Below are 20368 nucleotides of genomic sequence, written 5' to 3' on the forward strand. Positions count from 1 at the left end.
AGTCACACTTTGAAACCTGCTCTTGAATTAGTCTCAGCTTTGATTTGCTGACAACTTACTTCATAGTATCTAACTCCTCTCGGATATGCTGGAGTGCAAATTTTGGGGGAATTATTCAAAAAGGGATTTGAGATTCCATAAAAAGAAAGAAGAACCACATTTAATTTAATGTTCTCTGAGTTTAACACCTTATTCGGGAAATGAGATATTGTTTAACTACCCTAACGTGTAAGTGTTTTTATTTTTAACAGAAGATAATATAATTTAACTAAACTTGCACTATTGGCATTATCCTTCCCTTTTTTCTTTCTCAAAATGAAAAAAAAGTTTATATAGCTGATAGACTGAAACCATAAAATAATTTATGTGACAACAACTGTAAAGACAGAATTTACTACGTGCCTCCGGTGTGCTAGGCATGGGGCTAGGACTTTTGGATACACTATTCAACCCTTATTACATTTCTGGGAGACACTATTAACCTTACAGTACAAATAAGTGAAGCTCAGAGAGACTGAGAAACTTAACTCATGGTTACAGAGCTATTAGGTTGAATCACATGAAAATGCTGGTATCTGAACATTTTAAATTACAAAGACAGCAATATAATATAGTTCAACCTTATTCTAAGTATAGAGTTATAATTTGAAACTAGGTTTGTGTGATTGCAAAGTCCATGGAACCATGGAACAGAACCATACTTGATAACACTGGTTATTTTTGACCATCCATGATAATAAAAACCAAATCATGAATTATACAATAAGGAATTCACCACTTACCAAGCTTGGGTTAATATGAACTCATCATTTGTGGCAGGGTTCCTATGCAAGATATCATTTTAATTCCATTGAGATACAAAAAAGAGATAACTGCTAAACCATGGAAGAGGAATGGCACATTTGCAGAGCTTCTCACATATTTTCTAAGTTAAATATCTCAGCTGGAGCACAGTTGTTCTTCAACCAAGTATTTAAAAAAAATCTTTCACAAAAAGAATGGTGGGATCCTTTGAAGTGTAACCTTAGAAATCAAGGTCTGTGTTACAGGGCGTCATTCAAATCAGATGCATATTCCCTAGAGACCTCGGTAAACTTGTTACCAAGAATACTTGGATCTCCTTGGGAAGACAGCTTGATAAAACTTCCAGGTCTTACTGGCAACACCTCTGATACTATGTAGTCAAGTATTCCCCATGTAATAGGCATGGGACAGGGTCTCCAAAAGAGGCTTCTGATCATTCTAATCGCCAATAGCTCACATGTGTTTTTTCAACAGCTTGCAGATTTGGCAACTAGAGAGCTCATTCATTTTATATGATTTAGAGGGCAGTAGTAACAGATACCTAGGTTGTCTTAGGGGTGAACAATTTGCTGACTACCATTACTTTTCCTTGCCTGCTAAGTGGGTGACCAGTGCTGAAGTATTAATTCTCAATGTTATTTCGGAACAAGGGAAGGGCATCTCAGAGCTGCATAAAGGCTGACTGGCTCAGCAAATATTTCCTGAGCACCGAATACACACTCCTGTTATGCCACGATGTTAGAGTCTATCTCTTATATTTTCAATCTTAATGGAGATAAGAGGGATCAATTAATGGATCACATGTGTGATAGCGGCATGTATTCCTGCTAAAGGAGAGAGCTCTAATCTGGAGAAAGCAGCAGCTCTGCAAACAGGGCGTATCAACTCTTTAGCCCATGAGACATTCCGATTGATGTGAGGAAGAATTCTTGACAGTGAGAAAAATGGTGAAATCTTTTCTGAGGGAGCTCTAGGCAAAGGAAAGTTTCCATCTCTTTGGTATAGTGTTGTGGTCCCAGATAAAAATGGACCAGAATGAAGACTTGCCAAGCTCTCATCCAGTTCAACAAGTCTTTACTGTCTCCCAGGACCTGAGGCTCACAAGCTGTCTGAGAGTTACACAGTTTTACAAGACTATTCTCAATCTGCAGAGGTTCTGAGATGCCTCCAGAATGATGAAAACCAGGCCCTTGTCTGGGAAGCAGAGCAGAGCACATCATTTTGAGCCCTGGCTTAAAACCCAGGGTGTTGACAGCTTCACTTCAGGCTGCAGTAAGGACTTAACTTCAAGATACTTCAAAACGTTCAGTCCCATAGAGAGAGCATTTTCCCAATTTCCAGCTCCCTCAACAGATTGACCTGGTTGCAGGTATTATGGAAACAGTAAGTTGAGCTTGCTTTACTTGAGGTCCAGCCTGGTGAGGAGTTCTGTCTGCATTCAAAATAAGGTTCTCAAACAGATGTGGGGTTTCTCCATAGAGACAGCTGACTCCAAATCTCTGCACAGGAGCTAATGTGAAGAAACCATAAAGTTCCTAATAATTTCACCCTAGATACTCCAAAAAGTGTCTGGACTACGTTGATTTACAAAATAGCTCTCCAATAAAAAGCACCCATCGATTTAAAACAATTGCTCAATCCAGAACTATACTGAGGTGGTAGGGACTTGTGGGAGGAGGGTCACAAAGTAAATTATATAGCAAACGAGTTACAAGTCTACATAGCAATCCCTCGGGTCAAGCCAGAGTCTCTACTACTCTATGTAGTATTCTCTTTCCTCTTTCCCTTCTCTGCTCCTCGCCCTCCCCTTAGTCTCAGAGTGTTTGAAATTTTTTCCTCAGTTAAGCAAGACAATTTAGCTCTCATTCTCACTCTCAAACTGGCATCTAATCTCTCCTAGGTGCTTGGCAGACAGAAGAGCCATCACTTAAAGGGATCATAATTACAAATAGCAAAAATTAGACGTCATTACGTTTAATACAGCAGTGCCTTCATTACACAATAGCTACATACCAAGTTACTTGACTTTTGTTAGTGAAGAGGTCAGAGGGACTGTGGCAGTTCCTACCTGTGCACTTCTGCTGATGTTTCCCTCCTTGAGGTAGACTGGCCTTCCTCACCTCCTTACAAAGCCAACAGAGGGTTTTCCCTTGCTATTGCCTTTCTAAATTGGCAGCAATGATGGCAGCCTTTCAGTTTTTCTGTTGTTCTCATCTATACGCTGTAAATTTCAGATCCATACATTTATTCATCATAAACAGTCATCTGATTCTCATTCCCCTCTTCTCCCCCTAATAGTGGATCCAAACTACACTCAGTCACCAACACATCTGGCTCTTGTGTTCTGGAGGAACTCTTGGACAACCTGAAGATCTTTTGTAAATCTCAGCCTGACAGCCACACGTTTAGGCCAATACCACAAGTGAAAATACCACTCTCAGAGGTCAGGGCAGGCAGAACACAAAGGTGGAATGTTGGCACAAGAGGAGACTTGCAGATGTAATGTTCAAGACTCACTTCGTAGTGTGGATGCTCTATACATCTGCAGTTTGGAATTGTTTATAATTACAGAAATGCCAGGCAGCTGTAGACTCTAGACTTTCTTTATCCTTTTGCTCACTGCTTCTTGGACATTTCACAACTTATTTGTATTTATTAAACCTTTTAGCAGCCCCAGGAGAAAGTTAAATAATAGGCTATGCTAAAGTTTCTGATTTTTTCATGGATTTAAATGTTCCATAGTCCCCATTTTTCATTTCTTCACCTGAAGAAAGAAGATTATTAGATTCATGTTGACAAAGGTCCCAGGTCTAAAGCATCCTTTTAAAAGATCATAATATCGTCATGAGGCAGCATGACTCTCCCCAGTTTTGATCATACATGTGAGCTGTTGCTCTCTATACTCAATGCGTCTATTTATATTTATGAGGACTCATACTTGACTCCAAGTCACTAGTCCAACAGAGCCTCATGTATCAATTTCCTTCAGAATTTCTCATTTGAGTAGACTTCATAAACGTTATGTTTCATGAGGGCAGAAACTATGGAATCCTCATTTCCAAGCAGAGTGCCCAGCACACAGAAGCATCCAATACATATTTGTAAATAATTATTTGACCGAATAAACTAAGAATGGAAAACATATAAACGAAATATTTGTGAATTCAGTTTTTCTGAAGGAAACTTCCATGATATATATTTTTCCCAGTAATACACTCCTTAGGATATTTTAAAGGTTTATTTTTGATGTTACATATTTAGCTGCTTTTCCACTTCCCTCTGTCTCTGGCATTGATTTTCAGACTGAGTTCACTTGCTTGGCAAGTGGGAGGACAAGTGTTATCGTGGATGTAAATCTTTCCCATTGAGGATAGCTTGATAGGGAAACCAGAGGCTGAAAGGGATCTGTTTGTTTTTACTTTATGTGCAAATGTTCTCCTTACAAAATGGACTGAGTTATCTCATTTTCTAAAGAAAACCTATTTTTAAAAGTGGCAAATATTACGTGAAATAAGAGTAATCTGTTTTATAATTTGTGCCTATTACTTTAAATGACAACATATGATATTCATTTTTATGTATACATATGTACATGTTTTATGTAAGTACATTTATACATTACAGACACACATATATATGTGTATATATATACGTATACACACACACACACATACACACATACATATTTTTTCCTTTCTGAGAGAGCAAGGAAAAAGATTTGATATTACAATCATGTAACATTCTGTGGCATCACTGTAATAGTGAGATGGATATTTGTAATTAGCACTTGACTGCTGTTTATTAAATTGCCTTAAAAGATTCATATGGACAGCGTCAGTTACATAATTGAATTACAAATGACTATGTCTATAACATAAAAAACCCAATATTATGAATTTTGTAACTGGTTACTGCTTGTTATTTTAAGATGATGATTGCTGTCTTATCTGAAAGCTCTGTTTCTGGAGTTGATATTTTAAAGAAATAGCTTGAACTGGAAACCTGACAGTTTTTCATCATCCCAGGTCTTTCCCTTTCCTTCTCTCCCCCTTGTCCCTTTTTCTTCTCCCTAGTCCTTTTTTGTTCAACTTATAAAGTGTTACCTATCTGGATTGCATTTTCTGCAACTTTAAGGACAAATAATTGCACAATGTTTCAAATCCAAAAGCAGATATTTTGTGTGGTCAATTACATGGCTATCGCTTAGTTGGAATAATCATGTACTCCCCTAAGTGAAGACAAGGTGACTGGATTTATGGCCCCAGGCCCATCCCAGTTATTTACAGAATTTCATATTATGCTCCTATCTTTTATAAAGAGTTGATGTAACAAACAGCTATACGGAATAATCTTTCTGCATCTTTTGTAAAAGAGCCTTTAAAGGCATTATGCATTATATTAGTGTTTGTTACTCAAGGATCCTAACAATACAATCCTTGAACATATAAATTCCATGTGATGCAAAAGTTTGTTCACTTGTTTTCTTTTTGGATGAGTCGGATTGTTTTCTTTAATGAGATATTTAAAGCTATGTAATTATGGTCATTGGCCATCACATTTCTAGAGTTGCAGATTGTATTAATCTCCTCAGATTGCTGCCTATTAGTGATTGTACTGATCATTAACACTCTTCTAGATGGTGAACAAGGAAGGATGCTAAAATTCTGACCAATCATTCTGAGGGTTACTTATACATTTTATTTATTTAAGCCACCCTGACTCCTATCTGTCCTGGTAATGTAGGGTTGCATTCACTTAAGTCAGGCTTTTATATTTATGCCTTTTGCTTTGGAGAATATAATATCTGAATTAAAGACTGGAATTATTAATTATAATATTAGGCACCATAGATACTGACATTATTTACTAAGTGCTATGTGAAGCTCTTTATATGTTTAAATCATTTCATCTTCGACCCTTTAGAGTTGGTATTACTTTCCTCATTTTATTGATCAGTAAACAGAGAGTTTAAGTAATTTATCCAAGGTCACACAGCTAGTAAGTGGTAGAATTGAGTTCAATATAGGAAGTTTGACTCCTGGCCAGTCTGACTCCAAATTTAAGATGTTGGGAAGGATCTCAGAGATCTTGGGAGGTGTGTAAAACTATATATATATATATATATATAAAATTTTCCCCTCAGTTCCTGGCACAGAGGTCCTAAATCCCTTGGAATTTCCTGGGTGATAGAAGTGTCTTTTGTTCTAATGAGGTAACTCTTGGGGGACTCCTAGCCAGCTTCAGGATAGGGGATAGGGGTTGGTCACCAGAAAGACCAAGCCATGATTAGAAGCTTAGAACTTTCAGCCCCTCCTCTCTCTATCCTCCACGAAGGGAGAGGGGCTAGAGTTGAGTTAATGACAAATCATGCCTACATGTTGAAGCCTCCATAAAAATCTCTAGTATGGGGTTCAGAGGGCTTCTGGTGAACACATCCTTCCTGGAGGTGTCACACCCCAACTCCACAGGGACAGAATGTCCTGCACATGGGACCCTTCTGGACCTCCCTCTATGTACCTCTTCATCTGGCTGTTAATTTGTGTGCTATATCATATCCTTTATTATACAATAAATCAGTAAGTGTAAATAGGTGTTTCCCTGAGTTCTGTGAGCCATACTAGCAAATTATCAAACCCAAGGAGGGGGTCATAGGAACACCAGTTTATAGTTGGTTAGTCAGAAGTACAGACGACAGCTTGAAACTTGCAATTGGTATCTGAAGTGGAGGCAGTCTTGTGGGGTTGGACCCTTTGCCTGTGGGATCTGCTGCTAACTCCTCAGAGATAGTGTCAGAACTGAACTGAATTGCAGGGCACCAAGCAGGGGTTGCAGAATTCCTTGAGGTGTGGAAAATCCATACTTCTGGTGTCAGAAGTGTTGTGAGTGTGGTAGGAGTATGAGAGTAAAGGAGGAACACACAGGAGTGTTTTCCCTATACAGGAGATAAATGTCTTTCACTTGCCCCACTGCTCCCCATGCCCTCTGCATGACAGACATTGCCAATTGTTGGTAGAATCCTTTTCTACTGAGTCTAGAACCAGTCTTGGAATTGTTCTTAGTTTTTGCCCCAGGTGATGATTACCTGTTAAATGATTGGCACCTGTGTTGAAATCTATTTATCATCTATGTAGATCTAATCTGCCTCTTTCACAGAAGGACTTATGCTAAGTGCTCCAGCAGAAACTGGCTAGATGTTCACCAACCCACTTTTTATTCTTCCTACATGCACGGGTAGGCTATGATTCCAGCTTTCCTTCCAAATAAGTATGGCCACATAACTGTTCTAATCAATAAAACGTGACCCCTCCTGATATGTACCATTTCTAAGTCTAACCCTAAAAGTATCCTATGTGCTCTCCTCCATTCTTTTCTTCATCCACTTGTTTGATTCCTATGAGCACAGTGACTCTATAAGCCACCTGAGGAAGCTGATAGAGTCAAAGGGTGGAAGGAGTCTGGGTCTCTGAATCACCTCTTTGATGAAACCTACCTTCCAGTCATAAACACCTGTTTGGGTCTTACGTGAAGAAGAAACAGACTTCTGTTATGTTCAGGCCATTAAAATTTTTTATTGTGTTTGTTACAAAACCTATTGTTACAAAACAAGGGTCATACAAGATCACGTCATTAGCAAGTTTCAGAGCCAGAATTTGAATCTGAGTCTTTTAAAGTCCAAATTCTTCCCACAGTGATATCTTATTGATAATTTAAAATATTATCCATGTTAATGATAATTCACATGACCTTATTTCAGACCTTATTTCAACCTACATTGTCTCCAGTTATAACCCTACCAAGTTTTGAGTTCATCTGCAAAAAGTCTTCTTCCACCTCTAAAAAAACTCAGTATCTTCCCACTGATGACTTCAGGACTAGACTTCCCCATCCTCTCATCTGGCTTACAATTCCTGCCCAAGTACAAAGCATAAACGGTGACATCAAGTCAGGCTTTCTTAAGTGTGTCCTGGGGAACAATTTCTGTGGGATGTTAGCAGGTTTGGTGCCTAAATAAAATATTCCATGGTCAAGTACATTTGGGAAATCCTAGATTAAATAAAATGAGAAGGTGTCTTCTCTATAGGAATATCTTTTAATAGGATAATATGCCCTGAGATTCTCTAAAATAACGGTAAAGTCAGTAGCATTTTGCAAACTTATTGATGACAGAGCCCCTTCACAAAGAGCATATCAAGGAACTGATGTTCCGTTGAACACATTTTGGAAAGCACAAGCCTAAGTGTATTGGGTCATACCCATAATCGCTGGTATGAATCTAATACGTCTTGGAATTTAGCCCCTCTGCCCAAGGAGACTTTTGTTTCTGGTTTGTGTACTGTCTATTCCTGACATTTGACAAATAATTACTCCTTGACCTTTGTCTGGTTTGGGCTACTAATCCTGTATCCTCTGGCTCTCTTCAAGACTTGACAACAGACTTTATTTTGTGGACAGCTCTGCCACCCTTTGTCTGTCTTGTTGCTGCCCTACCTGACAGAACACAAATGTTTCCCTTCATTGATTGTGTGTATTTTTTTTTTTTTTTTTTTTTGCGGTACGTGGGCCTCTCACTGTTGTGGCCTCTCCCGTCGTGGAGCACAGGCTCTAGACGTGCAGGCTCAGCGGCCAGGGCTCACGGGCCCAGCCGCTCCACGGCATGTGGGATCTTCCCAGACTGGGGCACGAACCCGCGTCCCCTGCATCGGCAGACGGACTCTCAACCGCTGCGCCACCAGGGAAGCCCGATTGTGTGTATTTATAGTATTAATTCTTGTTTCAATAGAACACCCCAAATAAAGGGTAGAGTTGGGTAGTATTAGTAACATAAAGAGACAATTCTTACTGGCCTACTTAAATATCAATGTCAATAAAATACAGTGGAGTTACACTATATGGACATTTATATTATGTGAATTCAAGTAGATATACTTAACACCCTGGCCCCAGATAGTGAGAAAAAATAGTTTAAATGCAAGGCAGTTAGTTAGATTTTATGTTAGGGAATGCCATTACTGGGGGTCTCTTACATTTTAAAACTTGCATAATCCAAAATTAATTTTTCATAAAACTGATGAAGGAAGGTATTCCTTTGCTGTCTGAAGTGGCACCACCATGGGCTGTAGAAAAAAAAACATGGTTCCCAATTCACCTGGCCCTCAAGATTTAAAATTGTGTGATTGTTAATATAAAAAAAGATTCTTTTCGTATTTCTATTATTTCAAAAGCTGCCAATCTTGTGAGAATTTATTAATATTTTTATGTTGTACTCTTTCAAATTTGCATAACTCTGATTTTATAAATTGCTACTACATAGTGGTGTGGGTGCTTTCACTCACCATCCCACTCCATTTGCACAGCGATTTAATCTGTTAGGAGATATGACTGCTATTTCTTTCTTTCCTGTGTGCCTTTCATAGTAGAAGATATTACTGTCCCATAAATGCAAACCAACAATTTCATCTGGCCTCACCCGAAGAAACTGAAATCTATTGAATGCTCGCAAAATGCTATGCTGAATTTACTGAACATTATGTTAGTCTCCAAAATGTCACGTAGTTTTAAGATATTTTCAAAGATAATTTTGAATATACATGATTCTTCTCTTTCTGTGCCAACTTTACAATTTTTTCTCTCACATAAGATGTGAATCTACTTGAAGATAATGGACATTATTTGTTGCCAACCCAGCATCCACTATTCCCTCCTTTCTTCCTAACAAACCCCTATTTTAGTCAGGTATCTACCCTCATATGACTAAAGGGAAGATGATCCTGATACCAGTTCCAGGAGTAGATCTTGATTTGTCTAAGGTTGTAATGGTAGTCCCACCCCCCTTGCCAGTGATTGGTTTCAGACTGGTTGAGTAACCCAGTTATGACCTATGAGATACAAGATAGTCAGTTGAGGGGTTTCTGGAAAGATTTCCTTAATTCTCAGAAAGGGACTGAGATAGTAATAGTCCGTCTTCTTCCTAAGCCATGTTGCTGGGTCTGGATATGACTCCAATAGTCATTGCCATCTTGCTACCAGTCCTCTGAGGATGTCAACATTAAGAGTGGAAGAGAGCAGAGATGGATAAACCCTAGGTCCTTGAAGATGTTGCTCTGTTATTGAATCAATCAGTCATGAAGTCTCCCCAACTTCTTCCTTTTAGATAATATTATCAGTTAGCTTGGGCTGCCATAGATTGGATGGCTTAAACAAAAGAAATTTATTTCTCTCAGTTCCAGAGAAGGAAGTCCAAGATCCAGGTGCCAGCTGATTTGGTTTCTGTGAGGACTCTCTTCCTGGCTTGCAGACGGCCTGCCTTTTAACCTTCTCACTCTCCTCACATGGCCTTTCCTTGGTGTATGCCCAAGAATAGAGTTCTCTCTCTCTTCCTCATTTTATAAGGCCAGCCTTATAATTAGGATTCCACCCTTATGACCTCATTTAACCTTAATTACCTCCTAAAAGCTCTGTCGCCAAATATAATCACATTGGGGGGTTTAGGGCTTCAAGATATGAATTTGGGGGGATACAATTCAGTCCATATCAGATAATATAACAAATGTCCATATGTTGTTTAAACAAGTTTAAATTGGTTTTTCTGTTATGTATTACTAAATATACCCTAACAGATGTCATATCTTATGAAGCAATACACAAAGGATAATGTCTAATTCATGACATATAACAGAAGATCAAGGGCTATTTTCCTTTTCTCAGAACAAAGCAGTTGTCGAGTTAAAAATGGTTAGTCCATTGCTGTTACAGGGCATTTCATGAACTGCTGATTGTACATATATGTGGTATCATGCTAACATAAACAGTCCAGCCCTTAGGGAGTTTCAAGTTATAAAAGAAACATTTTTCTAAGATCATGTGCTCTGATATAAAAACCATACTCTAGCCCAGTTGTATCATTATAAAGTTCTGGCAAGCCAAGAGACGTTAGTTGGTGATTTTATCAGGCAAGACTTCTAACTAATGCTTGATGAAACCATCACTGCACCATAAAACACCGTAACAAATTGCGGTGACTATTCCTTTCAAGAATTTAGTCATTTTAGATCATTAACGTTTATTTCACAAAAAGCAATTTCTTAGCAATCACTACAGTCCTACAAATAAGAATATACTTTCACCTTTGTGCATGAAATGAATGTTATGTTTATTCTTGCAATTCAAATCTAATTTTAATAACTATCTTCAACAAAGAAGGTGGCGTGTAGACTTTATCCCATTCTAGTACAGCTCACATGAAACGTTTTACCTATTATTTTCGTTGCATTGTATACAAAGTAATTTTATGTAGTTTTCCAGGTGAAAATTAAATAAATACAATTATATTGAAGTGAAGGATTTTCATAACATAGTAAAATTCACTTTTTATATCTAGCCTGGGAAGTGGAAAGAGCAGCACTCGTCAAATTTTAAAAACAAAACCAAACAAACAAAAGCAAACTCCACCAAGAAATAAATGATGAGAGATAAATTTGCATATAGATGGATCCATATTAAAGCAATAGAACTTGGGCCATTTTGAAATCTTAAACCTTCTGACACTATTTTCATAAACTCAGTAATACAAACCATGTGGTGAATGATTTTCTGAAAAACTTTGCTGGTTTCACTGTGTATTTTATTATTGGCCAAATGTGACATTAAATTTTATCCCCTGTGGCTTGGAGTTAAATGCTTGCTCTGTTCAGAATGGCAACACTCAATTAAACAGCATTTTTCATGATCTACACCCACCATTGTTACTGTATTTAAGGGAAATAATGGGGGTACTGACCTATATTGCGTTTCTTATTATCAATGGAGATGAAGCGAATGCAGGGATTACTGGTGATGTACTGCCCAGCCCAAGGGACATCAATCTTCGTGCCAGCTTCATAAAAGAGGCCCAGCGCGTAGCGAGAGGAGTAGCTCACAGACTCCAGTTGCTGCCTTTGGCATTCACTAATTACTGTGGAAGAAAAAGTACAGGGCATCAAACTTTAAACTATCATCTTTCCTTTTAGTACATCAAATACAAAACTCCTTTAAACCAGTTCCAACTGTTTCTACCGACTCCAGCTCACTTATGATGAATTTTGAAAGGTAATGTAAAATAGCATCAGGTCTAATTTCTTTGCAGAGTGATTACTGTCCTTGGCACACTTGTTTTTATCAAGCTGTAGGTCCAAAGTCTTTAGACTGGCATTTAAGTCTCTCAAAATCTGACACCAAGTTGCTTTTCTAGCTTTGTGTCCTAATTATTATCCTGGGACTGGCTGGCAACATTATAGATTCCATACACTGAGCAGGGTTTTTGCCAACACTTAACACAAGCATTTCACCCTATTTTAACAACCACCGTATAAGGTAGAATATTATTCCCATGTTACCAGTGAGGAGACTAATGCTCCATCTCTTATGGACTTCTTTAAGTTCTTCCATGTCATACAGTCATTTGTTTGCCTGTCATCTTTCTGTCAGTGGACTATCATAGTTTCTTAAGCACAGGGACCATACCTTAGTCTTTTTTGTTATAGTCCTCTACCCTATTAATTACAGAAATACAAAGGAGGAAAGTATAAAGAGATAGAAAGGCAAACACAGACAGGCAAAGTTAGTTAAAATGTAGGAGGTAAATAATCAACAAATGGAAAGACTGGGAAAGTAATTAGGCAGGTTTGGGTTCAAATCCTGACTCTACCACTTACTGGGTAGGTGACCGTGGGCAAGCCACTTATTCTAATTACAGTCCTTTTGTCTTTAAGTGGCAAAAATAGTACAGGATGCATTAATCTGTTGTGAGGATTACACGAATAATGCATAGCACAGTGCTTGGCATATGATAAGTGTTCAGTAACCATTTTTTCTATTATAGAGAGAAAAATATTTAGCAAAATGGGACAATGCTCCATCCTGGGATGAAGAACGAAAAGACTTCCCTCACGTTTTAATTTCCATCTCCAGTCTTCCTACCTTTAAGGGTCTCAGGGAGCTGCTTGTTCATGTACCACATTAATAATTTGGGTTTCAGAGAAGGCAATAGTTCTATTCTGAAGGCTTAAGTCAGGCCAGTTCAGAAATGGAGCATATGAAAAATTCTCATTTAATTGGTGAAAAATATCCTAATCTAAATCAGTAGGGATTGGCAAACCTCAAGGATGGGGGTAACTTTAGCTAAACCTTAGAGAAGTGGCTTTAGGAGGAAGAGAGAAAACATGAAGGATACTCAAATTATTTAAGCACAGTAATAATCCTACACATTATCACAGCATATTCTTGGCTACAAAACATTTTTAGAACTAAGACCTCATTTAATCTTCACGAAAGTCCTGCAAGATCTACCATTCTAATTTTACATCTCTGTGAAGCTGAGATTCAGAGAGGTTAAGTAATTTTCCCTAGGTTACACAGCTTCCAAGTCTGTGCGGTCAGGATGAAGCTAGAATTCCCGCATTGGAGTCATGCCCGTCTTCTTTACTCCACACTTCCCCTCCTGATCTGTAAGTTAGTCTGAGCTTCAAAATGAACTTTAGCATTTCTTTCTATTCTGACGTTAATGGTTATTTTGTACTCAGAAGTAAAAGCCATCATTCCCTTAAACCATCATTTTCTGTCTTAATAAAAGATTTATCTACTTGATGAACAAATGATCTTTTGACACTGGCCTTGTTACACTCAATGTATCCTGGGCTTCATTTTATTATTTACTCTACTTTTAGAGTTATGGGGCCCGATATTATGGTTACTGCTTTCTGAGCTGGAGGAGGTGAAGGAGACTAACACTAGCAGTTGAGCACGTATTGTGTATTTGGGGGGTTATCACTAAGTTTCCCGTTTTTTCAATTAAAAAAAATAAACCTACAAAAGAGTGAAGTCAGTTATTTAGCAACTGAAAGGGCCTAAAACTCTTTTTTGAAAAATTTTTTTTTTTTTCTTTTTACCAAAACCGAAGGGTCAACTAGGTTGACAACCAAACTGGACCTTTTCCTCCCCGCCACACACATTTGCACATTTAGCTAGTTTTTAGACAAGCTGCCAAGTGGCAAATCCCACTGGGAAGACTTTGAAAAGGTAATTGATATCTATATAGAAACAGAGGTTAACCTTAAACACCCTTGTCTGCTTCAGGGGCTCTACAATTCATTCTGAGAACAGGGAGGTGAGACTTTTGACTCAAACAATCTCAACTTCTGAACATATTCATTTACAAAAAAACTTACCTTCAGGGCCCAGAAAGTTTATCATTGTTGCAGGACCTAACAAAATGGTTTTATTTTGTTTGAAAAAATTTTTAATGCAAAATGCTGGAGGGAGCAGCCCTAGGTCATGGATACATATATTCTGGCAAGAAAAATAATAGGTTCTTTACTATTGTGTATTCAAAAGGGCCATATATCCACAAAATAAGGCTCATATAAAAGTACCTGATTCCAATATAATGAATCTTTACCAGGACGTCATCCTCATTTAATTCTGAACCACTAGGATTATATAATCTCTGTAATTATACACACACAAACACACATACATGTATTATATATATATAATACATGTATGTGTGTTTGTGTGTATAATAATATATTTTATTTATATATATTTTATATATAATATAAAATATATATATTTTATATTTTTTATATAATAATATATTTTATGGCTATCTGATGTAAATAAAGTGGCTATAAATTGCATTGAATGGGGTAGCTTACATTCATACTTCTGTCAGTTAGGAGAACTGTCCTTATCCCATTCTCCTTGCGCCTATGCCTGTGTGTGCACACATGTATGTACATGTGGGTATGGGGGAGGGGAAGAACAGAGGGAGAAAGGAAGAGGCGGGGAGAGCAAAACAGAAGACCGGAACTGTACTCCTCAATAACATCAAGAGAGTAATTTCATTTTTTTGTTTTCTAATGTAATTTTATTCTTTTAGTCTCCTAACATATAAAAGAGGGCTAGACATACATATTCTGCCTTATTTCCTGTGTGGTTTGGTGATGATCTCATTCATTCGTTCATTGCCTACTTTATGGTGCCAGGTATCGTTCTAGATGTGAGGGATATAATAAAGAAAGATAAAGTTCCCGCTGTCAGGTAGCTTACGTACTAGTGGTAGAGAGACCGATTATCAATAAATAACTAAGTAAATGGTATGTCAGTTGGTGATAAGAACTATAAAGAAAATCAAAGCCAAAGGGATGAGAGTGACAGGTCTGCGTAGTGAGGCTACTTTAAATAGGCTGTCAGGGATATATGTCTCCTCTGAGGATTTTATTCTGATTGACAGGGGAACCATTCCTACTGGTTATAAGCCAAGGACAAATATGACCTGGCTTCTGCTTTAAAAATTATCATTCTGGCTATAGGTGAAGACTGCAGGGATGCATGAGAGGAACTGGGGCAAACAGCTATTGCAGTAGTCTTAGATGGGAGGTAACAGTAGAGAAGGTCAGAGGTGGTTACATTTTGGATGTAATATATGTGTGTCTGTATGTGCATGTGTGTGTGTGTGTGTGTACACATATGCATGTATAAATACATACCTTTGAATTATATATATTTTATAAATATATGTGTGCATGTATTATATATATACGAATGGCACATACACACACATACATATATATAATGTAATTTTAACTGAGGTTTAATATGACTACAGAAAAATAGGCCTTGAATTTTCATAAAGTGAATGCACCAGTATAATCACCAGCCAGATTAAGAATCAGATCATTACCAGAACCCCAGAAGCTACCTTCTTCCTCCTTTACAGGTACTCCTTGCCAAGGGTAATCAGTAATCCTGAATTCTAACACCATAGATTAGTTGAGCTGTTTCTGAATGTCACATAAGCAGAATGATGTTGTATGTACTCTTTGTGTCTGGCTTCTTTCACTCAATATCATGCTGGTGATATTTTAATTGCTGTTACACGTAGTTGTACTTAATTCTCTTTATGGGACAGTATTGCTTATATGTATCTATCCATTCTACTATTGATGGACATTTGGACTGTTTGCAGTTTTGGGTGATTACAGAGGTACTGTGAAGAACATATGTATGTGCTTCTCTTGGGTGTATACTAGTATAGGAATTCCTGGATAGTGGGGTTCCTTATGTTCAGCTCTGGTAGCTACTGCCAAATGGTTTTCTAAAGTGTACCAATTTGTGCTCCCACCAAGGGTGTATGAAAGTTTAGTTGCTCTACATCTCCATCCACATTTGCTACAATCTGCCTTTTTAATTTGGGATGTAGTGATATCCCATTGAGGTTTTAATTTGTGTTCCATGACGACTAATATTTGGAAGCTTTTCCATGTTTATTTGGATATTCTTTTATGAGTGCCTGTTCAAATCTTTGCTTATTTTTCTTCTGGGTTATCTGCCGTTTTCTTATTGCTACGTAGGAGTTCTTTATATATTCTGGATATGAGTCTTATATGTGAATTATAAAAGCTTTTCCCCCCTCAGTAGCCTGTCTTTTTACTCTCTTAATAGTGCGGTTTGATGAACAGAGTTTTAATTATAATTTAGTACAATTTACCATTTTTTCATTTATAGTTAGCCCATTTATGTTCTGTTTAAGGACTCTGCCTACTCCAGGGTCTTGAAGATATTCTCTTATTTATTTTCTCTCAGAGCTTTATTGGTTTACCTTTCATAGGATTTTGGATATATTTTGAAGATAAATCAGCCAGAATTCCTGTTGGCTTGAAAAGGTGGTGTGAGGGAAAGAGATCAAATGAGAATACATGGAACACTACTTCTCACCTACCCTAGTTAATAAACAACAACTTTGTTGTTCTATAATTTTAAAAGTTACAATATAAAAATAAGACACTACATTATAAGCAACTTGAGGAAAAAGACTGTGCCTCATGACCTTTGTGTGTCCAGATCCCAGGACAATGACTGATGCAATGTGGGCATTCCATAAATATTGATGAATACATGTTAGAATATTTGGAAAGTACACATAGGTATAAAGAGGCAAAAGGGAAAATAATAAACACTATATTCTCATTATCGAAACAGCTATCAATATTTTGACACTTTTTCTTCAGTATTTTCCCGACTTTTTCCCTTAAACATGGCTGTGACCATATAGTACATACAATTTTATATACTGCATTTTACAAAATATCTCATTGTAAACATAATTTTTAATGCCCCCATACAATTTTAAGGAATGGATGTTGTGTAATTTGAATTTAACCACTTCATTAATGTTGGACATTTGTTTCCTTTTTGGTCCCTTATAATTAAAGCTGTTATGTACATCTTTGTGCATAGATCTTTATTTACGTTTCTGATTATTTCCTTAAGACAGAATATTGGAAGTGGAATTACTGTTAAATTGAAATTCAGAAAGATGCACCAATTTACACTTCCAACAACAGTGTATAAAAGACCCATTTCACTGTTTCCTTGCCTGTGATTATTAAATTTTCTCTTGATAACTTAATAGGAAAAACAGATCTCATTTTAGTTTTAATATATATTTCTTTACCGACGAGACTAAACATTATTTGTATATCTACTAGTGCACATAGTCTCTTTTGGAAAAAAATCTGTTCATGTTGTTCTGCTAATTGGTCTATTAAATTCTTCATGTTTTTAAGTTGATTTTTATCAATGGGTGATATAGAGATTCTCCATTTATTGTACATTATAAAATTTTTCCTATGTGCTGTGCTGTTTATTTTTAGTATTGTATATGATATCATAATATTTATTTAATCTGTTTTCTCCCCTTCCTTCCTTCCTTCCTCCCTCCCTCCATCCCTCTCTCTCTCTCTCTCTCTCTTTCATCTTTCTTTTTCTTTCTTTCTTTCTTTCTTTCTTTCTTTCTTTCTTTCCTTTCCTTTCCTTTCCTTTCCTTCCTTCCTTTCTTCTTTCCTTTCTTTCTTTCTTTCTTTCTTTCTTTCTTTCTTTCTTTCTTCTTTCATTTCTGAAGGTCTGTGTTTTCATAAAAAAGTACTGCTCTCAACTGAATTTCTCCTTACCAAAGGCTGATGTTTTTTGGCATGACAATGAATATTTCAATATCGATAGTAAAACAAACACCTTTTAGCATTAAGTCGGCATTCATTATCAATATTGTAGTTCATGGTAAATGTTCACATTGATGGTCACTCTGTGCTAAAAGCAGTAACCTCCTTCTTAGAAGTTTTGTTGTTTATAGCCAGTTATAGAGGATTGCTAATTTCCCAATTTGCTACCATATATAAAGAATTTCAGCTCAGGGACAGTTGAAGTTAGGAAGTCAATTTGTATTATAATTATTTAAGCTCTGCATCAGGGAATACTGGCTGCTCTTGATTTGCTTATTATTGCTTTTATCTTTTATACTGAATTCCAAGAATGTCAACAAGTTTTATGCACAAATTCAATTCCTAATATTAGACCATCTAGTTCTGTGGGTACATGAAGCCAATAGTATTTTAGCCAGAGTAGCTGGTTTCTCTTTACTCAAAGTGGTTGTAGAAATAGTGTTGAAAGGCCCATTTTCCATGAATAGTTCTCCTAGCAGGCCAGTAGAGTGTGAACTTTCACCATTCGTGAGTCACCCCTCTCGTGTACAAGCGTCCCAGAGCCAGTCTCGTTTCACTTCACCTGGAATAAATTGAATGTTCATGTGGACTCTAGGTATAGAAGTCATAACTCCTGGAAGCACATTTTCAAATAGTTTTCTCAAGCAATAAATCTAAAGTTTATTGGGGACAGACTTCAGCAGTTATATCTATGTGGGATTTCCCCAGGGAAATATTTCTTTCATCCTGAGAAGTATCTCTGGAGTCAGAAAAATTTGGATTTGAGTTCTGGCTCTGACACAGAATCTGTGTGATCTTGGTCAAATTGCTTAATCCCTCTACGCATCTGTTTTCCTATAAAATGAGAATGATAACAGTGCTGGCCTTAAAGGATTAAGAAAATTAAATGAGATAATATCAAGTGCTTAGCACAATGCCTGGCTAATTAAGTGTATTGCAAAAACCCAACACTATAACTCTTGAATTTAAAAGCCTTTAGAGGTGTCTATATGTGTAACATACTTTATAAAAAATTTTTAAAAAGCCTTTAGAGGCAACATCCTAAGTTTCAAGCATATCAGGATAATACTAAAGTTATCTCTTTGGTAAGTGGAGTATACATACTGGATACACTTCACTTTTCAGAGCACAGGGTAAAAAAAAACAAAGCTTTTCTTTGAAAAGTAAGGAGTATTAAAGATGCTAAAACCATTTCAGATAATAGTTTTTGAAAAGTAAAATAAATTATGGGCTTCCTTAGCTATCTAATTTAGAATGCTGACTGTTTCAAAGATTTATCTTTTGAAAGGAATGAAAACCCATATTTTCTGTCATTATTCTAGTATGTCGGCATTACATTTTCTTAATCCTAATCCTATCCCAGGATTATATAAAAATGAAAGGTTTCAAACAAATAGACTTCTCTGTATTGTCTTTTGGTCACTTAATAAAAATATACTGATTAAAAATTTTGGATTAAGCTGGTTTCATACTCACATGTTTAGGGAGAACGCTAATCATTATCTGAATACAAATTTTAACAGGTGCATTCCATCTAGTTGCTACATATTGCTGTTTTCTGGAAGTCATTAGAACACATTAAAAATCATAGGCATCTTAGGACAATTAAGTTCATATCTAGTAAGAGAAGGTTATCATGTTTCCCAAATTTTGTGGGATCCTAAAATCAATGCATTAAGTGGCATTAAAAAGGGAAGAAAAGAAAGATACTTCCTACTCGCACTTCACCAGATGAATCAGAAAGTGAAGGAAATGTAAGAATTTAGGTGCTGACGTTTATTTGTCCCAGTGGGCATTCCAGAGTTGTGAGGTATTTGAGGGGATAGATACTAAATGGCTGTCTGGGTCAATACTGCCTTAATGAGAACATTTGCACTTCTCACAATTGTAAAGTTTCCTTCCCCTCATTTTGGTGACCAGGTATACCACTAAAAATGTATTTGGTTTTTTGAAGTTCACAGGGTATTAATATGTTGAAATACTATGTAAATTTAAAGAAGTCATAAACCGCATTTATTGCCTTGGTAAAAAAAAAAAATTCCATAAAACACGGAGACATAAAGATACTAAAGTTTCTAAGATCCAATAACACTTAATTGATCGTGACTTTATCTTACTTTGTGGTAAAAATAAAAATAAACAAGGCATTATTTTAGGAGCAAGTTCTTAGGCTTCCATGATTAAATAGGCCCGTCTGCTATAAAATGTCTCTGCAGTACTGTGAAAGCGAAAGCCCAAACTGTTAGTGCTGTTACCAGCACTGATGATGAATCAGGTTCCCTCCCCTCTCCCCAGTAATCCAGGAGGGATTTTTAATCCCTGCTGTTTCCCATCTCTCTAATCATAAGGAATAATCTGTCAAGGACAAAAAAAACATTGTTTTCTCTCTGGTCTCTGTTTCTGCTTTCTTGCCACTCTGTGAAAAAGAGGACTTAGCTATACAGATGTGCCTGTAGTTGGCTCTTCATAAAGTCTTTGACTTTCTTGCAATCATATGAAGTCTCTGCTGTTTCACAAACTTACTACCC

The 20368-nt window shown here is 36.9% G+C and overlaps 1 protein-coding gene and 1 long non-coding RNA gene across 10 annotated transcripts in view; one reads left to right on the forward strand and one right to left on the reverse strand.

Moving 5' to 3' along the window:
- The window catches only part of LOC116741941, a 453695-nt gene that overhangs the window by 226248 nt on the left and 207079 nt on the right, over positions 1-20368 (forward strand). The gene's annotated exons all lie outside the window — the stretch shown is intronic.
- The window catches only part of RNLS (renalase, FAD dependent amine oxidase), a 272676-nt gene that overhangs the window by 44778 nt on the left and 207530 nt on the right, over positions 1-20368 (reverse strand). For all 4 annotated transcript variants that reach the window (XM_032609123.1, XM_032609122.1, XM_032609121.1 and 1 more), the window contains one exon: positions 11582-11755. In XM_032609123.1, coding sequence (XP_032465014.1) covers positions 11582-11755 — 174 coding nt within the window. The remainder of the gene's footprint in view (positions 1-11581; positions 11756-20368) is intronic.

This window comes from Phocoena sinus, chromosome 16, assembly GCF_008692025.1.
Source record: "Phocoena sinus isolate mPhoSin1 chromosome 16, mPhoSin1.pri, whole genome shotgun sequence".
NCBI lineage: Eukaryota > Metazoa > Chordata > Mammalia > Artiodactyla > Phocoenidae > Phocoena > Phocoena sinus.